Source organism: Centropristis striata, chromosome 19 (assembly GCF_030273125.1).
Source record: "Centropristis striata isolate RG_2023a ecotype Rhode Island chromosome 19, C.striata_1.0, whole genome shotgun sequence".
NCBI lineage: Eukaryota > Metazoa > Chordata > Actinopteri > Perciformes > Serranidae > Centropristis > Centropristis striata.
Window position 1 is genome coordinate 1,254,210 of NC_081535.1, and position 21,000 is coordinate 1,275,209.

At 36.7% G+C, this 21,000-nt stretch overlaps 2 protein-coding genes across 2 annotated transcripts; both read right to left on the reverse strand.

Annotated features, from left to right (window-relative positions):
- Positions 1-1,367: 1,367 nt before the first annotated feature.
- LOC131992885 (complement C1q-like protein 2) lies at positions 1,368-5,507 on the reverse strand. The gene is made up of 4 exons (XM_059358597.1): positions 5,158-5,507; positions 2,959-3,021; positions 1,728-1,851; positions 1,368-1,648 (listed from the first exon to the last, which is right to left on the reverse strand). Exons 1-4 carry the CDS (start codon positions 5,395-5,397, stop codon positions 1,368-1,370), a joined length of 708 nt encoding a protein of 235 aa, XP_059214580.1. The 5' UTR covers positions 5,398-5,507.
- An 8,032-nt stretch (positions 5,508-13,539) lies between these two features.
- LOC131992535 (complement C1q-like protein 2) lies at positions 13,540-18,377 on the reverse strand. Its single transcript, XM_059358145.1, has 4 exons — positions 17,886-18,377; positions 14,507-14,590; positions 14,285-14,410; positions 13,540-14,205 (listed from the first exon to the last, which is right to left on the reverse strand). The coding sequence occupies exons 1-4, from the start codon at positions 18,151-18,153 to the stop codon at positions 13,925-13,927; spliced, it is 759 nt and encodes a 252-aa protein (XP_059214128.1). The 5' UTR covers positions 18,154-18,377; the 3' UTR covers positions 13,540-13,924.
- Between the last annotated feature and the right edge of the window lie 2,623 nt (positions 18,378-21,000).

Genomic DNA, 21,000 nt, shown 5'->3' on the forward strand with positions numbered 1-21,000 from the left:
CTATTGTCTTCTTGTTATTTTTTATTTTAGTATTTTTCCTCTTTCCATAATGAATCACATAATAATGCACATAATCATTTTATGTTTTTTATGATAGTGCAGCGCATTTTATTTATTTTTATTTTATTATATTTCATTCTATTTTATAATATTGTATTTTAGTGTTTTACTGTCTACTTATCTTTTTATTGTGCTTTTATTGTGTAATCTATTTATTTTGTTTTTATGCAGCACGTTGAAAACCCTAATGTTTGCTATAAACGTGCGATATAAATAAAGTGGATTGGACTGAATAAAAAAAAATAAAAATGTTAAAAAAACAACAACAAAGAGCTGTTATTAGTAGTAGTGTTAGGAGTTTTAGGGCCACATTTAGAAGAATAAAATAATTACAAGATTTAAGTCGTAAATATTGAATTTATTACGAGAATAAATTATGAATAATAAAATAAATAAATTAGCCTGCTGCCCCCGCGACCCGGCCCCGGATAAGCGAAGGGAAAATGGATGGATGGATGGAAAATAAATTAATCAAATAATTTTTCGACTTTATTCTCGTAATTTATGTATTACAGTATATTAACAGTATATTAAGTCTGCAGCACACTTGATTTAAACTGAGGCTAAAATAAGAATAATGCCTATATTTCAGATATGAAGTATGATATTCATAAAGCTGGTGTGTTCCCCTCTGGTGTCTGAACACACAGAAGAGGTAGAGGGAGACAGAGAAGGAGGAGAGGAACCGTCAGGGAGAACAAAGTGGACAATCACAGGGATTAAACATTGTTTTCTGAATGCTTCATAGATTTATTTCAATGTTGCTTTCATGTGATGACACAACAGAGAAGTCAGATGCAGAATCTCATTATTTGGTACATGCAGTAAATCACAGTGTAGCCCAGGGTTAGGGCAACCTTTACTAACTAAAGAGCCATTGTTGGCCAGAAAAAGTGACAAAATGTCGGAATGGAGCAACAAACCTTATTTTAGACCTTACAATGAAGATAAAACAGCCTACTAAGTCTAAATTAGACTACCATTATTACTAATAGGGCCTAATGAGCATTTGTTAATACGATTTTGTCAGAATGTAGCAAGAACCAAAGAAATGTCTCAGGAGTTTTAGAATTGAAAGGGAAACACAAAACATGACATGAAGTTGGCAAAATGTAGAAGTTTAGGCACCAGGCCGTAGACTTTAGTAAGCTATGATGATTAACTCAGAATCCCTGAGAACTATATAAACTCAGAAAAAGTGTTACATTTAACACTCTGTATTAAACTGTGAGTTGAATTAACACTCCTGGTTTTGCTGTGTGCCCCTGGTGTAGCCAATAAGGAGTCAGACAGCAGCTGAAGGATCCTCACAGTGTGAAGAGGAGGGAGCCACTGAAGCTGTTGTGGTTGTTTGTATTGTCATAGAGAGAACAGCCGTCTGGGAGAACGAGGTGGATTTCATCTCCTGCCATCAGCTCCAAGACAACAGAGTTAGTCATGTATTCATGACCTTCCTCTTCCTTAACCTCATAATTATACATGATCTTCTGGTTGTTCTTGTACACATAGACACCCATGTGACCTGTTCGGCCACCACTCATAGTGAACTGGAAGTAGTAAACCCCTCTGACTGGAGCTGTGAAGAAACCTACAGAGCAGAAAATGAAAACTGTAACAAATGTAGATTAACATGAGTAAACATGTTGATGTGAGCTGCAGTAAATTACCTGTAGATGGATTGTAAGCATCGCCGACGTTGGTGAAGACTCTGCTGTATTGCAGTGTGATGTCTGTGTTGAATGGTCCAAGATATCCATCATTAGTCAGACCTGTGTAAAAGGCCACCTTCCTCTCTGAGAACAGAACAAAGTCAGTGTAAGTCATTCTATATGTAGTGTGTGTGTGTGTGTGTGTGTGTATGTGTGTGTGTGTGTGTGTGTACAACCATCACCTGTATTTTCTCTTTCCAGCGTCTCGATCCTGGTCTTGCTGATGAGAAGTTCACTCTCACTGCTGCTCAGTCTGGTCTGCAGCTCTGGAGTTGATGCAATGACAGTGAATTACAGAGCAGCACGCTGTTAACATGCACAACACATTATTTACAGCAGGTTGAGCCTCATTTTACCTCAGAAACACACTGAAAACTGCTGTAAATATACATGACAACTTAAAGACTTAAGTTTCTTTCTGTTTTATTTATTTTCTACAGTGTCCCAACTTTATTGTACATGAAACCTTTAACCCTCTGGAGTCCATCAATTTATTGAAAATACACATGTTTTATTTACAGTAATAACTTAATTTATATATGATACGTAGACAAGCTGAGAAAGCCAGTTAAAGTTCAATCATAGGAGCTTTCACAGTGTGACATTTATGTTTCTAGACCATTTTTTAACGTGAATTTTCTTCCTACAATGAAAACTATTACTTTTTCTTATTTACATGCAAATAGACCGTTTTGCAGTTTTATGATTTATTATTTATTCTGCTGTTTTTGTGTATGAATGGTAAAAAAGGTACCTTTTCCATAGAAACCTGTGTCTTTTCTTTGTATTTTCGGTTCCTTGCAGCTTCGTACTTTGTTAATTAAAATAAAATGTAAAATCTGACTGATAGCCAAGTTTGTGTGGTGAAAAAGGAGCCATGCATGTGATTTAAGGACAGACTGAAAGATGCTGAACCAAAATCTCCTGGACTTCAGAGGGTTAACAGCTTAAACTATTGTGGTAAAAAAAAAAACATGATGTTTGTCAGTGAAATACCTGCGTTGTCTGTTTCCACGTCATTTGTTTTGCTCTCGGTGGCAGTCAGTCGAGTTTCTTGAACTGAAAAACAGAAATTTAATTTTGTTTGTGAATTTTTAAATGACAACAGATCCTCATGTCCATGTTCATACTGATTTCTCCTAAACATTTATTGTGGAGCTCACAATGATTCATCAGAGCACTGACACACTTCATCACCTGTATTTTCTCTCTCCAGCGTGTCGATCCTGGACTCACTGCTGCTCAGTCTGGTCTGCAGCTCTGGAGTTGATGCAATGACAGTGAATTACAGAGCAGCACGCTGTTAACATGCACAACACATTATTTACAGCAGGTTGAGCCTCATTTTACCTCAGAAACACACTGAAAACTGCTGTAAATATACATGACAACTTAAAGACTTAAGTTTCTTTCTGTTTTATTTATTTCCTACAGTGTCCCAACTTTATTGTACATGAAACCTTTAACCCTCTGGAGTCCATCAATTTATTGAAAATACACGTTTTATTTACAGTAATAACTTAATTTATATATGATACGTAGACAAGCTGAGAAAGCCAGTTCAAGTTAAATCATAGGAGCTTTCACAGTGTGCCATTTATGTTTCTAGACAATTTTTAAAATGTGAATTTTCTTCCTACAATGAAAACTATTAATTTTTTTAATTTACATGCAAATAGACCGTTTTGCAGTTTTAGTATTTATTATTTTTTCTGCTGTTTTTGTGTGTATAAATGGTAAAAAAAATTTTTTTTAAAGGTACCTTTTCCATAGAAACCTGTGTCTTTTGTTAGTATTTTTGGTTCCTGGCAGCTTTATACTTTTAATTAAAATAAAATGAAAAATCTGACTGATAGCCAAGTTTGTGTGGAGAAAAAGGAGCCATGCATGTGATGTAAGGACAGACTGAAAGATGCTGAACACAGACAGAGATTAATGCAGGACGTTGACACATTTGAACCAAAATCTCCTGGACTTCAGAGGTTTAACAGCTTCAAATATTGTGGTTAAAAAACATGATGTTTGTCAGTGAAATACCTGCGTTCTCTGTTTCTACGTCATTTGTTTTGTTCTCGGTGGCAGTCAGTCGAGTTTCTTGAACTGAAAAACAGAAATTTAATTTTGTTTGTGAATTTTTACATGATAACAGTTAAACGTAGATAGATCCTCATGTCCATGTTCATATTGATTTATCCTAAACATTTATTGTGGAGCTCACAATGATTCATCAGAGCACTGACACACTTCATCACCTGCATTTTCTCTCTCCAGCGTGTCGATCCTGGACTCACTGCTGCTCAGTCTGGTCTGCAGCTCTGGAGTTGATGCAATGACAGTGAATTACAGAGCAGCATGCTGTTAACATGCACAACACATTATGTACAGCAGGTTGAGCCTCATTTTACCTCAGAAACACACTGAAAACTGCTGTAAATATACATGACAACTTTAAAGTTGTGACCTTGTCTGAAATAAAACAGAGCTGATCCTTTGTGTAATATATTTAATGAAGAAAACTTTACAAAGACAGAAAATGTTCAAACTGATAAACTTTTGATTCTCTAAGTTTCTTTCTGTTTTATTTGTTTTCTACAGCGTCCCAACTTTACTGTACATGAAACCTTTAACAGCTTAAAATATTGTGGTAAAAAAACATGATGTTGGTCAGTGAAATACCTGCGTTCTCTGTTTCTACGTCATTTGTTTTGCTCTCTGTGGCAGTCAGTCGAGTTTCTTGAACTGAAAAACAGAAATTTAATTTTGTTTGCGAATTTTTACATGAAAACAGTTAAACATAGATGGATCCTCATGTCCATGTTCATATTGATTTCTCCTAAACATTCATTGTGGAGCTCACAATGATTCATCAGAGCACTGACACACTTCATCACCTGTATTTTCTCTCTCCAGCGTGTCGATCCTGGACTCACTGCTGCTCAGTCTGGTCTGCAGCTCTGGAGTTGATGCAATGACAGTGAATTACAGAGCAGCACGCTGTTAACATGCACAACACATTATTTACAGCAGGTTGAGCCTCATGCAGATATAATGCTGGTACAATATATCATATTATATCATATCTTGTGTATTTATATATATATATATATATATATATATATATATATATATATATATATATATATATATATATATATATATAAAATATATTTATACATGTTTACATATAAAATATTATGTTTTGTGGGTATGCACACCCTGCACAGGCTAAATATATGGCAAATGCTATGTTATTATCTATCTATCTATCTATCTATCTATCTATCTATCTATCTATCTATCTATCTATCTATCTATCTATCTATCTGTGTCAGTGCTTTTCTGTGTGTTTCTGCAGTATACCTGAGTTCTCTCTCTGCAGCAGCTCCACGTACACGTTGGTGACCATCAGCTCAGCTTTCAGTTCCTCCACCTGGCTCTCACTGTCCGTCACTGCGGCCTGAACGTTCCTCAGCTCCACCTTGAGCTCCACCACCATGTCTCTCAGAGCCCTCACCTCCGCCCAGATGTCAGGTGTGGTTGTCTTTGTGGTCTCCGTCTCCTGAAGCTCCCCCTGAGCTCCTGACCCACACAGAGCCAGCAGCAGCAGCAGCAAACCAACAGCCCTCATTGTTCAGTTCACACGTCTTCACAAAGGTGCAGAGGTCCAGTCGGCCCGCCTTATATCCTCTCCAGACTCCAAGGATCCTGTTTGGGATGACGTGTTCTAGTTTGGCCTCAGATGACCCAATATGATCTGTGTGCAGGTGAGAAGATACCAGCTGCTGCAGGCCGCTGGAACACTTTGACCATGAACACCTCTCATGCAGTCCCAGCTGTGCATACAGCGTGTTGATTAAGTCATTTTTCACACATGTTGTGCGTTAGAAGAGTAGTGACACAATAAAGGATTTTATACAAAAATAAGCAATGATAATGTTATAAAACAGAGTTGTATGAAAGCACTTGATGCGTGTCCAAAAGCATTTGTAATTTGTTGTAAGGAATAAGAAACAGCTACTATGATGAGCACAAATGACTAAATGTTGTGGAGGTTGAACTAACTGTTGTGCAAATGTTAATATTAATGTGAGAAATGCACCAAAGCCACTGAGAAAAACTATATTTAATGCTGCTGTGTGTTTCTGTTCTCTATCTTTTGATATCAAATTATTTTATCATTGAATATTCCAAGTACTCTTTAAATATCTTGTTTTTGATAACAACAGATCATTATTTCCATTTTGCCTCTCATAGCCTACTTTATGAAGAAAACATTTTTTTATTATTTCACAGCTACCTCCTTGGCTAAGTAGCTTGCTAAGCTAACTACTTATCCAAGAAGTTAGCTAAGTAGTTTGCTTAGCAAGCTACTAAGCCAAGAAGGTAGCTAAGTAGATAGCTTAGCAAGCTACTTAGGCAAGAAGGTAGCTAAGTAGTTAGCTTAGCAAGCTACTTAGCCAAGAAGGTAGCTATGTAGTTAGCTTAGCAAGCTACTTAGCCAAGAAGGTAGCTTAGTAGTTTGCTTAGCAACCTACTAAAAAAGCTAAAAAATGGATATGGGTCATGTTTGACCCATGTTGTGCATTAGAACAGTAGTGACACAAAAAGGGATTTTATTAAAAAATGAATGAAGGTAAACATGAAACTAGGATGTATGATGATCAAAAACAAACTAATTGAGGAAAACCTGGAATACTGAGTGATGAAAATAATTTATTGTAATGATATAGAACATAAAAACTCTGTCGGGTCACTTTATATCCATGTTGTGCATCAATTCCCCTTGGGGACAATAATTGCCCACCCCTGCAGGAGGAGGAGGAGCAGGAGGAGGAGCAGGAGGAGGAGCAGGAGGATGAGGAGGAGGAGCAGGAGCAACAATCATTGACAGTATTCTGGAGGACGTCCAGCTGTAAAACCTTCAGCAGCGTGTTTCCTGCTGACACACACTTTGTGTTTGATGAAGATAGAACAAGTCAAAGCTGAGATAAACTCAAATATATTTAGAATAAAACATACAACTAGATCTTCTCCTCATTTCACCTCTTCATGTTAGATTTGGATTCTTCACTGAGAGTAAAATAACATCATTTATGAACAGAAATGGGTCAATTATAGTCTGTTGATACATATTAGAGCATAATGTGGGCAGAAATTACAGAAAAACAAACATATTATGGGATGTCCAAAAATGACCCCCTCAATAAAAACTCGTACTATAATATGTTGATTTTTACCTCTTCACATACTTAACCATGTTAAATGTCTAGATATCAGCTCTTAAATTAAACTCTTATCAGATATTTGTGTTGTTATCATTATATTTTTCCAAACAAATGAACCTTTAGTTGAACCAGACATTAAAATGCATTGAAGACAACAATAACTAATTGACCAAAAAAGAAACAAAATGACCAAAAAATACGTAAAATGACCAATAAAAAGACACAAATTGACCAAAAAAGACATGTAATAACCAATAAAAGACGCAAAATTAGTTTTAAAAAAAGGTATAACGACCAAAAAAGACACAAAATGACAAAAGAAGACACAAAATGACAAAAGAAGACACAAAGCAAGCTACTTAGCCAAGAAGGTAGCTAAGTAGATAGCTTAGCAAGCTACTTAGCCAAGAAGGTAGCTAAGTAGTTAGCTTAGCAAGCTACTTAGCCAAGAAGTTAGCTAAGTAAAGCTGCTTAGCTAAAAAATGGATATGAGTCATTTTTTACCCATGTTGTGCATTAGAAGAGTAGTGACACAAAAAGGGATTTTATTAAAAAATGAATAAAGGAAAAGATGAAACTAGGATGTATGATGATCAAAAACAAACTAATTGAGGAAAACCTGTAATACTGAATGATGAAAATAATTTATTGTAAAGATATAGAACATAAAAACTCTGTCTCAATTCCTCATTCTCTAGAAAAACTCTCCTCTGTCACAACATTGGGACAGTCTTTGACATCTGATATTATCATTTCTGAATCATTCATAAATACCCAGTTTGGACAATAAAAACTGTAGTCAGGGGTCAAAGGTCAGACAGTCAAACATTAAGTGATTGTGAGGTAGAAACCCTCCTGCAGCATCTGAGTGACTCACATCTTAAAGCTTTTATTTCCACTGCTGGATAAACTTTATTTTATAAAACATTTTACACATTAGAATCCACTTTCTCCTTCCTTGTTGTTATTTAGTTGTTTTATTTTCCAGAGGAAACAGAAAAGAAGCATCAGGTTGTGCAGGTGAGATTAAAGGTAGAAATGAGTGAAGGTTTGTTTCCACTGCTGATTCTATCAAACAATCATTGACAGTATTCTGGAGGACGTCCAGCTGTAAAACCTTCAGCAGCGTGTTTCCTGCTGACACACACTTTGTGTTTGATGAAGATAGAACAAGTCAAAGCTGAGATAAACTCAAATATATTTAGAATAAAACATACAACTAGATCTTCTCCTCATTTCACCTCTTCATGTTAGATTTGGATTCTTCACTGAGAGTAAAATAACATCATTTATGAACAGAAATGGATCAATTATAGTCTGTTGATACATATTAGAGCAGGGGTGGGCAATTAATGTCCCCAAGGGGCCACATGACCAATATCATGAAGGTTGCAGAGGGCCGGACCAAAACTCTGAACTAAATTCTGCTTAATATTAATTTAATCTCTTTATAAAATACAGTAAATTATCTGGTTTTGAGCTGATATGAATACATGTTATGATAAGACTGTTAATGTGGAGTAAATCAAATATAGCAGTAAAAAGTAGTAAATACTCCAATCACTATATCACTTTAACATTTATTTTAAACTCAACTGTAAATGGCCTTTAGCAACGTTCCTATTGGTGTTTTGTATTACAGTTTTTCTCAGTCACTTTGGTGCATTTCTCACATCACTATTAACATTTTCACAACAGTTAATACATTTCTCAAAACAATTAGAACAAACTGCAAAACCTAGTTGATAACCTGCAGAAGTGAGTCTCTGTCTCTAAATGATCAGAGCTCATTCCTCTACAGCAGTATTCATGTTAATGAAAGAGTCAGAGACATCAAGATGAAAAGTCCTGACACCATGTTTATGAACCAGATAGTCAAATGTCTCTGTCATGTTTTATTATGACACTTTACTCTGGAAATGTTCTCCAATGCAAAAAAAGTTTTCAGGTGACATTACCTGAAAATGCTCCAGACAGACTTTATACTGTATTTACACAGCCATTTGAAAACTACAGTAAAGTTACACATTACTGTATTTAGTGAGGTAACTGAGTACAACACACTGAATATGTATGTTTCATATTTTTACTGCATATTGCGAAGGAAATTTGGTGTTTCCTGCATGGTGGGACATGAGGTAGGCGGCGACCTACTTGATATTCAAGACACAAGGCATTGTGGGAACTGACTCTGTGAACTTAACAATGATAACACCATGAGAGAGGGGAACGTGTTGACCAGTGGGCTCTGTCCTGATGTGATGCATAGGGCAGGAAGATAGGGCCGCATTGAGGCTTACTAAAGAATCAATGCTGGGAACTACAACAGACATAAGTCGAGCGGTGTACGGGACTTTGTTGTATTGTAAAAGAGCCATTTGGGATTTTGCGGTGTATGGAACACAAATGTGCTAATAAATCGTGCTGACCAGAGTATTGAGTGCTTTGTTTTTCGCCAGCTCACCCATTAACTTAGTGCAGTTGTCAAAATTGCCACGACAGTTTGGGGGCTCGTCCGGGATCACCACTTGAGTTGGACCAGGATTATTCTGCAGGTGATGATCTGATCCTGGGACTCAGTACCTTCCCCTGGGAACAGGCTGTTGGACGCCGGAGGGTGTGAGGTTTGAGCGCCTGCTGAATGATCTGGAACCACTCAATGCGTGATTTTACCGGACACGGGTGAGCCAATACTCAGTTCTACTAAATTAAATGTAATTATTTTAGCTACTAGTTACATTTACAAAATGCATTCCTAGTCACCGTGTGATTATTATTAGTTTTTAGATCAATGCCTCTTAATTTGAATTAGGTGTTGATTATGTTAACTACGTTAACAAAGAGGGGGAGGAAGGTGTTGACTGTCCATTGTTTTTTCTCACCTTGGGTGAAGCCTTGAAGGTTTTCCCTTTGTCTTGCATTTTAAGTGAAAACCCTAACATTAATTAAATTAAGTAAAAAGAAAATGGGTTGTTCACTGGGAAAAAAGACAAAACTAATCCCATTAGCTGGGCCAGCAAGAGTTATGTCTGAAACATATGGTGAGTGGACATGTGAACAGCTTGATCTGTGGGATAAATGGGGATTTCCAACTGGGGGTAGCTTCAGCACTAACCAACTTGCAATTCTAAAATTTTGATTACAGCACTTTGAGAAATCAAAGAAATTAAGGAAGGTTGAAGTTGACTGGGAAGCACTTGAGCTGTGGGTGATAGAGGCAGAGGCGAGGGCCAGACAAAGAGCTTCTAATGTTGTCCAAGCTGTTGCAGCAGTTCCAGAGACAGAGAGAAGTCTGGAGCCAGCCCTGGACTGTCTCCCCAACAGCCAAGCAGTGATGACTCCTGGCCGAGAACCACCACCACGTCACAGCCAGCTTGTCCACAACCCAAGGGTGATGGGTGTGCCAGAACCAGCTACCCACCTCAAACAAGGAGATGGACTCAACACATCTCCACCTTCTGCACCAGCAGTGGATACTTGCAGTGATGCAAGGAGGGATCTGCCTGTGACTTCCCCCGTATGTGGCCACTCCCCCTGCCACCAGCCATCAACGCAGAGGATTGAGACTCCATCGACACTGCAGGGTGGCCAATCAACACATCAGAAGGACTATTTGATTCAGGGACAGGACCATAGAGGCCAGCCAGCATGTGTTTTCACGCCATGGAGCCCAGAGGAGAGACAAACAATGCCTGACCTTCCAGAACTATCCAAGGAGTTCTCAAAGGCCTTGCTGCAGCTGGTTGGACACTACAGGCCTAACACCAGAGACTTCAGGACTGTTCAGGGAAAACTGACAGTGACCAGTGGGCTCTGTCCTGATGTGATGCATAGGGCAGGAAGATAGGGCCACATTGAGACTTGCTGAAGAATCAATGCTGGGAACTACAACAGACATAAGTTGAGCGGTGTACGGGACTTTGTTGTACTGTAAAAGAGCCATTTGGGATTTTGCGGTGTATGGAACACGAATGTGCTAATAAATCTTGCTGACCAGAATATTGAGTGCTTTGTTTTTGGCCAGCTCAACCATTAACTTAGTGCAGTTGTCAAAATTGCCACGATAATATGCTTTTTGTAATTCTAATTTGTTTACAGCATTGTGCAAAAGGAAAAATAAACCCTTATTTACAACAAACATAAACTCCCTTTGGGTCGAGCTGTAACAGAGTCACAGTGTTGTAGAAATGGTCCTCACTATGTCCTGATGGTTCATATATGTTGTAAAGTGTTTATGGTTTATGGATTCAGCTCTGAGTGATTGTAGAGAAGTGGCTTATCATTGGTTCAACTAATGCTTCACACAGCCCTTCATCAGTCTGATCAGTGGAAGCTGAGCTTCACCTCAAAGACATTTTCAGTAAAAATAAAGATTTTTAAAAACGTATAAAATTTGCTTGACAGATTTTGACAACTAGTTCAACATTTTTGTATGTAAATACTCAACCAATGAGATGAGGACTATTAGTTTTATATGGAATGACTATTCAGCATTCACTAGTATAGTTAATTTTGACTGACATGACATAAGCAAATGATAATGTTATAAAACAGCAGAGAGTTGTATGAAAGCACTTGATGCATGTCCAAAAGCATTTGTAACTTGTTGTAAGGAATGAGAAACAGCTACTATGATGAGCACAAATGACTAAATGTTGTGGAGGTTGAACTAACTGTTGTGCAAATGTTAATATTGATGTGAGAAATGCACCAAAGCCACTGAGAAAAACTATATTTAATGCTGCTCTGTGTTTCTGTGCTCTATCTTTTGATATCAACTTATTTTATCATTGAATATTCCAAGTATTCTTTAAATATCTTGTTTTTGATAACAACAGATCATTATTTCCATTTTGCCTCTCATACTTTATGAAGAAAAACGTTTTTGTATTATTACATAGCTAACTACTTGGCTAAGTAGCTTGTTAAGCTAACTACTTAGCCAAGAAGTTAGCTTAGTAGTTAGCTTAACAAGCTACTTAGCTAAAACGTGGATATGGGTAATTTTTGACCCATGTTGTGCATTAGAAGAGTAGTGACACAAAAAGGGATTTTATGTAAAAAAAAAAAAAAAAAGAATGAAGGAAAACAAAATTAGGATGTATGATGATCAAAAACAAACTAATTGAGGAAAACCTGGAATACTGAATCATGAAAATAATTCATTGCAAAGATATAGAACATAAAAACTCTGTCGGGTCACTTTAGACCATGTTGTGCATCAAAGGGTTAATACACACACAGACACACACTTGTCGTCACGCTGAGGCCTTTTAGTGTGACTGATGCTTATCAGCTTCTCTTCACTCTGTCTCACTACTGACCTCATTGTCTAGAAAAACTCTCCTCAGTCACATCCAGAGCAACTGAGGTTGTTTTTAAATGTCTATAAATAAAGTTTGACTTGACTTTTTTTAGTATTTTAGATTTTTTCCCTTTTCCATAATGAATAATAAATAATGAAAATGTAAAAACAAACAAACAAAGAGCTGTTATTAGTAGTAGTCTTAGGAGTATTAGGGCCACATTTAAAAAAAAAATTGGTCACTTCCTTTTCCTGTTATTGTCTGCTTGTTTTTTTTTTTTTTTTTTGTATTTTTTCTCTTTCCATAATGAATCACATAATAATACACATCATTATTTTTATGTTTTTTATGATAGTGCTGCACATTTTATTTATTTTTATTTTAGTATATTCCATTCTATTTCATCATAGTATTTTAGTGTTTTACTGTCTACTTATCTTTTTATTGTGCTTTTATTGTGTTATCTATTTATTATGTTTTTGTGCAGCACGTTGAAAACCCTAATGTTTGCTATAAACGTGCTATATAAATAAAGTGGATTGGACTGAACAAAAAAAAATGAAAATGTTAAAAAAAACAACAACAAAGAGCTGTTATTAGTAGTAGTGTTAGGAGTTTTATGGCCACATTTAGAAGAAAAAAAATAATTACAAGATTTAAGTCGTGAATATTGAATGTATTACGAGAATAAATTATGAATGATAAAAAAATTAATTAACCTGCTGCCCCCGCGACCCGGCCCCAGATAAGCAAAGGGAAAATGGATGGATGGATGGAAAATAAATGAATTAAATAATTTTTCGACTTTATTTTCGTAATTTATGTATTACAGTATATTAACAGTATATTAAGTCTGCAGCACACTTGATTTAAACTGAGGCTAAAATAAGAATATTGTCTATATTTCAGATATGAAGTATGATATTCATAAAGCTGGTGTGTTCCCCTCTGGTGTCTGAACACACAGAAGAGGTAGAGGGAGACAGAGAAGGAGGAGAGGAACCGTCAGGGAGAACAAAGTGGACAATCACAGGGATTAAACATTGTTTTCTGAATGCTTCATAGATTTATTTCAATGTTGCTTTCATGTGATGACACAACAGAGAAGTCAGATGCAGAATCTCATTATTTGGTACGTGCAGTAAATCACAGTGTAGCCCAGGGTTAGGGCAACCTTTACTAACTAAAGAGCCATTGTTGGCCAGAAAAAGTGACAAAATGTCGGAATGGAGCCACAAACCTTATTTTAGACCTTACAATGAAGATAAAACAGCCTACTAAGTCTAAATTAGACTACCATTATTACTAATAGGGCCTAATGAGCATTTATTAATACGATTTTGTCAGAATGTAGCAAGAACCAAAGAAATGTCTCAGGAGTTTTAGAATTGAAAGGGAAACACAAAACATGACATGAAGTTGGCAAAATGTAGAAGTTTAGGCACCAGGCCGTAGACTTTAGTAAGCTATGATGATTAACTCAGAATCCCTGAGAACTATATAAACTCAGAAAAAGTGTTACATTTAACACTCTGTATTAAACTGTGAGTTGAATTAACACTCCTGGTTTTGCTGTGTGCCCCTGGTGTAGCCAATAAGGAGTCAGACAGCAGCTGAAGGATCCTCACAGTGTGAAGAGGAGGGAGCCACTGAAGCTGTTGTGGTTGTATGAATCGTCAAAGAGAGAATAGCCTGATGGGAGAACGAGGTGGATTTCATCTCCTGCCATCAGCTCCAAGACAACAGAGTTAGTCATGTATTCATGACCTCCCTCTTCCTTATTCTCCCCATTCCACATGATCCACTGGTTGTTCTTGTACACCTGTACACCCATGAGACCTGCTTGGTGACCACTCATAGTGAACTGGAAGTAGTAGACCCCTCTGACTGGAGCTGTGAAGAAACCTGCAGAGCAGAAAATGAAAACTGTAACAAATGTAGATTAACATGAGTAAACATGTTGATGTGAGCTGCAGTAAATTACCTGTAGATGGATTGTAAGCATCGCCGATGTTGGTGAAGACTCTGCTGTATTTCAGTGTGATGTCTGTGTTGAATGGTCCAACATGTCCTGAATTAGTCAGACCTGTGTAAAAGGCCACCTTCCTCTCTGAGAACAGAACAAAGTCAGTGTAAGTCATTCTATATGTAGTGTGTGTGTGTGTGTGTGTGTGTGTGTGTGTGTGTGTGTGTGTACAACCATCACCTGTATTTTCTCTCTCCAGCGTCTCGATCCTGGTCTTGCTGATGAGAAGTTCACTCTCACTGCTGCTCAGTCTGGTCTGCAGCTCTGGAGTTGATGCAATGACAGTGAATTACAGAGCAGCACGCTGTTAACATGCACAACACATTATTTACAGCAGGTTGAGCCTCATTTTACCTCAGAAACACACTGAAAACTGCTGTAAATATACATGACAACTTAAAGACTTGAGTTTCTTTCTGTTTTATTTATTTTCTACAGCGTCCCAACTTTATTGTACATGAAACCTTTAACCCTCTGGAGTCCATCAATTTATTGAAAATACACATGTTTTATTTACAGTAATAACTTAATATATATATGATTACGTAGACAAGCTGAGAAAGCCAGTTAAAGCTCAATCATTGGAGCTTTCACAGTGTGACATTTATGTTTCTATACCATTTTTAAAATGTGAATTTTCTTCCTACAATGAAAACTATTACTTTTTTTAATTTACGTGCAAATAGACCGTTTTGCAGTTTGACTAGTTATTTATTTTTTCTGCGGTTTTTGTATGTATAAATGTTAAAAGAAAAAAAAAAAGGTACCTTTTCCATAGAAACCTGTCTTTTGTTTGTATTTTCGGTTGCTTGCAGCTTTATACTTTGTTAATTAAAATAAAATGTTAAATCTGACTGATAGCCAAGTTTGTGTGGAGAAAAAGGAGCCATGCATGTGATGTAAGGATAGACTGAAAGATGCTGAACACAGACAGAAATTAATGCAGAGGAAGTTGACAAATTTGAACCGAAATCTTCTGGACTTCAAAGGTTTAACAGCTTCAAATATTGTGGTAAAAAAACATGATGTTTGTCAGTGAAATACCTGCGTTCTCTGTTTCTACGTCATTTGTTTTGCTCTCGGTGGCAGTCAGTCGAGTTTCTTGAACTGAAAAACAGAAATTTAATTTTGTTTGTGAATTTTTACATGACAACAACAGTTAAACATAGATAGATCCTCATGTCCATGTTCATATTGATTTCTCCTAAACATTTATTGTGGAGCCCTCAGTCAGTTCATCAGAGCACTGACACACTTCATCACCTGTATTTTCTCTCTCCAGCGTGTCGATCCTGGACTCACTGCTGCTCAGTCTGGTCTGCAGCTCTGGAGTTGATGCAATGACAGTGAATTACAGAGCAGCACGCTGTTAATATGCACAACACATTATTTACAGCAGGTTGAGCCTCATTTTACCTCAGAAACACACTGAAAACTGCTGTAAATATACATGACAACTTAAAGACAGAAAATGTTCTAACTGATAAACTTTTGTTTCTCTAAGTTTCTTTCTGTTTTATTTATTTTCTACAGCGTCCCAACTTTATTGTACATGAAACCTTTAACCCTCTGGAGTCCATCAATTTATTGAAAATACACGTTTTATTTACAGTAATAACTTAATTTATATATGATACGTAGACAAGCTGAGAAAGCCAGTTAAAGTTCAATCATTGGAGCTTTCACAGTGTGACATTTATGTTTCTAGACCATTTTTAAAATGTGAATTTTCTTCCTACAATGAAAACTATTACTTTTTTTAATTTACATGCAAATAGACTGTTTTGCAGTTTTATTATTTATTACTATTTCTGCTGTTTTTGTGTGTATGAATGGTAAAAAAAAAAAAAAAAAAAGGTACCTTTTCCATAGAAACCTGTGTCTTTTGTTTGTATTTTGGGTTCCTGGCAGCTTTATACTTTGTTAATTAAAATAAAATGTAAAATCTGACTGATAGCCAAGTTTGTGTGGAGAAAAAGGAGCCATGCATGTGATGTAAGGACAGACTGAAAGATGCTGAACACAGACAGAAATTAATGCAGAGGAAGTTGACACATTTGAACCGAAATCTCCTGGACTTCAGAGGTTTAACAGCTTCAAATATTGTGGTAAAAAAACATGATGTTTGTCAGTGAAATACCTGCGTTCTCTGTTTCCACGTCATTTGTTTTGCTCTCGGTGGCAGTCAGTCGAGTTTCTTGAACTGAAAAACAGAAATTTAATTTTGTTTGTGAATTTTTACATGACAACAGTTAAACATAGATAGATCCTCATGTCCATGTTCATATTGATTTCTCCTAAACATTTATTGTGGAGCTCACAATGATTCATCAGAGCACTGACACACTTCATCACCTGTATTTTCTCTCTCCAGCGTGTCGACCCTGGACTCACTGCTGCTCAGTCTGGTCTGCAGCTCTGGAGTTGATGCAATGACAGTGAATTACAGAGCAGCACGCTGTTAACATGCACAACACATTATTCACAGCAGGTTGAGCCTCATTTTACCTCAGAAACATACTGAAAACTGCTGTAAATATCCATGAGAACTTAAAAGTTGTGACCTTGTCTGAAATAAAACAGAGCTGATGATTTGTGAAATATATTGAATGAAGAAAACTTTACTAAGACAGAAAAATGTTCAAACTGATAAACTTTTGTTTCTCTCAGTTTCTTTCTGTTTTTATTTGTTTACAGCATCCCAAATTTTTTGAACATGAAACCTTTGACAGTTTCAAATATTGTGGTTAAAAAACACGATGTTTGTCAGTGAAATATCTGCGTTCTACGTCATTTGTTTTGCTCTCGGTGGCAGTCAGTCGAGTTTCTTGAACTGAAAAACAGATATTTTAATTTTGTTTGTGAATTTTACATTTTTCCATGTTCATATTGATTTCTCCTAAACATTTATTGTGGAGCTCACAATGATTCATCAGAGCACTGACACACTTCATCACCTGTATTTTCTCTCTCCAGCGTGTCGATCCTGGACTCACTGCTGCTCAGTCTGGTCTGCAGCTCTGGAGTTGATGCAATGACAGTGAATTACAGAGCAGCACGCTGTTAACATGCACAACACATTATTTACAGCAGGTTGACCCTTATGCATATATAATGCTGGTACAATGTATCATATTATATCATATTTTGTATATATATATATGTATATATATAAATATATTTATAGATGTTAACATATTATATATTATGTTATGTAGGTATGCACACCCTACACGGGCTAAATATATAGCATATTGCTATGTTATTATTATTATTATTATTAGTACTACTACTACTACTACTATTATTATTATTAGTAGTAGTAGTATTAAATAAACTGTTGTTGCCATTACTATTATTACTATATACTGTGATATACTACTATTATTATTATACTTTTTGCGTGGTTTTTGTAAAAAACAATGTTTATGCTTGTGTAAGGTGTGTTTTTCTGTGTTTTTGTAAAAAAAATTATGTTTTTGTCATTTTGTGTGTTTTTCTGTGTTTTTTGTCATTTTGTGTGTTTTTCTGTGTGTTTCTGTGTGTTTCTGCAGTGTACCTGAGTTCTCTCTCTGCAGCAGCTCCACGTACACGTTGGTGACCATCAGCTCAGCTTTCAGTTCCTCCACCTGGCTCTCACTGTCCGTCACTGCGGCCTGAACGTTCCTCAGCTCCACCTTGAGCTCCACCACCATGTCTCTCAGAGCCCTCACCTCCGCCCAGATGTCAGGTGTGGTTGTCTTTGTGGTCTCCGTCTCCTGAAGCTCCCCCTGAGCTCCTGACCCACACAGAGCCAGCAGCAGCAGCAGCAAACCAACAGCCCTCATTGTTCAGTTCACACGTCTTCACAAAGGTGCAGAGGTCCAGTCGGCCCGCCTTATATCCTCTCCAGACTCCAAGGATCCTGTTTGGGATGACGTGTTCTAGTTTGGCCTCAGATGAGCCGATATGATCTGTGTGCAGGTGAGAAGATACCAGCTGCTGCAGGCTGCTGGAACACTTTGACCATGAACGCCTCTCATGCAGTCCCAGCTGTGCATACAGCGTGTTGATTAACCCCTCGATGCTCAACATATTGACCCCCTTCTACTGCACAACATGGTCTAAAATGACCCGCATTCCCTTCATGTTATTTAATGCTGCTGTGTGTTTCTGTGCTCTATCTTTTGATATCAACTTATTTTATGATTGAATATTCCAAGTATTCTTTAAATATCTTGTTTTGGATGTTATAAAACAGCAGAGAGTTGTATGAAAGCTCTTGATGCGTGTCCAAAAGCATTTGTAATTAGTTGTAAGGAATGAGAAACTGCTACTATGATGAGCACAAATGACTAAATGTTGTGGAGGTTGAACTAACTGTTGTGCAAATGTTAATATTGATGTGAGAAATGCACCAAAGCCACTGAGAAAAACTATATTTAATGCTGCTGTGTGTTTCTGTGCTCTATCTTTTGATATCAACTTATTTTATGATTGAATATTCCAAGAATTCTTTAAATATCTTGTTTTTGACAACAACAGATCTTTATTTCCATTTTGCCTCTCATACTTTATGAAGAAAACAGTTTTTTTGTTATTACATAGCTACCTCCTTGGCTAAATAGCTTGCAAAGCTAACTACTTATCTAAGAAGTTAGCTAAGTAGTTAGCTTAGCAAGCTACTTAGCCAAGAAGGAAGCTAAGTAGTTAGCTTAATAATCTATTTAGCCAAGAAGGTAGCTAAGTAGTTAGCTTAGCAAGCTACTTATCCAAGAAGTTAGCTAAGTAGTTTGCTTAGCAAGCTACTTAGCCAAGAAGGTAGCTAAGTAGATAGCTTAGCAATCTACTTAGCCAAGAAGGTAGCTAAGTAGTTAGCTTAGCAAGCTACTTAGCCAAGAAGGTAGCTAAGTAGTTAGCTTAGCAAGCTACTTAGCCAAGAAGGTAGCTAAGTAGATAGCTTAGCAAGCTACTTAGCCAAGAAGGTAGCTAAGTAGTTAGCTTAGCAATCTACTTAGCCAAGAAGGTAGCTAAGTAGTTAGCTTAGCAAGCTACTTAGCCAAGAAGGTAGCTAAGTAGATAGCTTAGCAAGCTACCTAGCCAAGAAGGTAGCTAAGTAGTTAGCTTAGCAAGCCACTTAGCCAAGAAGGTAGCTAAGTAGTTTTCTTAGCAAGCTACTTAGCCAAGAAGGTAGCTAAGTAGTTTGCTTATCAAGCTACTTAGCCAAGAAGTTAGCTAATTAATTAGCTTAGCAAGCTACTTAGCTAAAAAATGGATATAAGTCATTTTTGACCCATGTTGTGCATTAGAAGAGTAGTGACACAAAAAGGGATTTTATTAAAAAATGACTAAAGGAAAACATGAAACTAGGATGTATGATGATCAAAAACAAACTAATTGAGGAAAACCTGGAATACTGAATGATGAAAATAATTTATTGTAAAGATATAGAACATAAAAACTCTGTCTGGTCACTTTATATCCATGTTGTGCATCAATTCCTCATTCTCTAGAAAAACTCTCCTCTGTCACAACATTGGGACAGTCTTTGACATCTGATATTATCATTTCTTAATCATTCATAAATACCCAGTTTGGACAATAAAATCTGTAGTCAGGGGTCAAAGGTCAGATAGTCAAACATGAAGTGATTGTGAGGTAGAAACCCTCCTGCAGCATCTGAGTGACTCACATTTTAAAGCTTTTATTTCCACTGCTGGATAAACTTTATTTTATAAAACATTTTATACATTAGAATCCACTTTCTCCTTCCTTGTTGTTATTTAGTTGTTTTATTTTCCAGAGGAAACAGAAAAGAAGCATCAAGTTGTGCAGGTGAGATTAAAGGTAGAAATGAGTGAAGGTTTGTTTCCACTGCTGATTCTATCAAACAATCATTGACAGTATTCTGGAGGACGTCCAGCTGTAAAACCTTCAGCAGCGTGTTTCCTGCTGACACACACTTTGTGTTTGATGAAGATAGAACAAGTCAAAGCTGAGATAAACTCAAATATATTTAGAATAAAACATACAACTAGATCTCCTCATTTCACCTCTTCATGTTAGATTTGGATTCTTCACTGAGAGTAAAATAACATCATTTATGAACAGAAATGGATCAATTATAGTCTGTTGACACATATTAGAGCAGGGGTGGGCAATTAATGTCCCCAAGGGGCCACATGACCAATATCATGAAGGTTGCAGAGGGCCGGACCAAAACTCTGAACTAAATTCTGCTTAATATTAATTTAATCTCTTTATAAAATACAGTAAATTATCTGGTTTTGAGCTGATACGAATACATGTTATGATAAGACTGTTAATGTGGAGTAAATCAAATATAGCAGTAAAAAGTAGTAAATACTCCAATCACTATATCACTTTAACATTTATTTTAAACTCAACTGTAAATGGCCTTTAGCAAGGTTCCTATTGGTGTTTTTGTATTACAGTTTTTCTCAGTCACTTTGGTGTATTTCTCACATCACTATTAACATTTGCACAACAGTTAATACATTTCTCAAAACAATTAGAACAAACTGCAAAACCTAGTTGATAACCTGCAGCAGCGAGTCACTGTCTCTAAATGATCAGAGCTCATTCCTCTACAGCAGTATTCATGTTAATGGAAGAGTCAGAGACATCAAGATGAAAAGTCCTGACACCATGTTTATGAACAAGATAGTCAAATG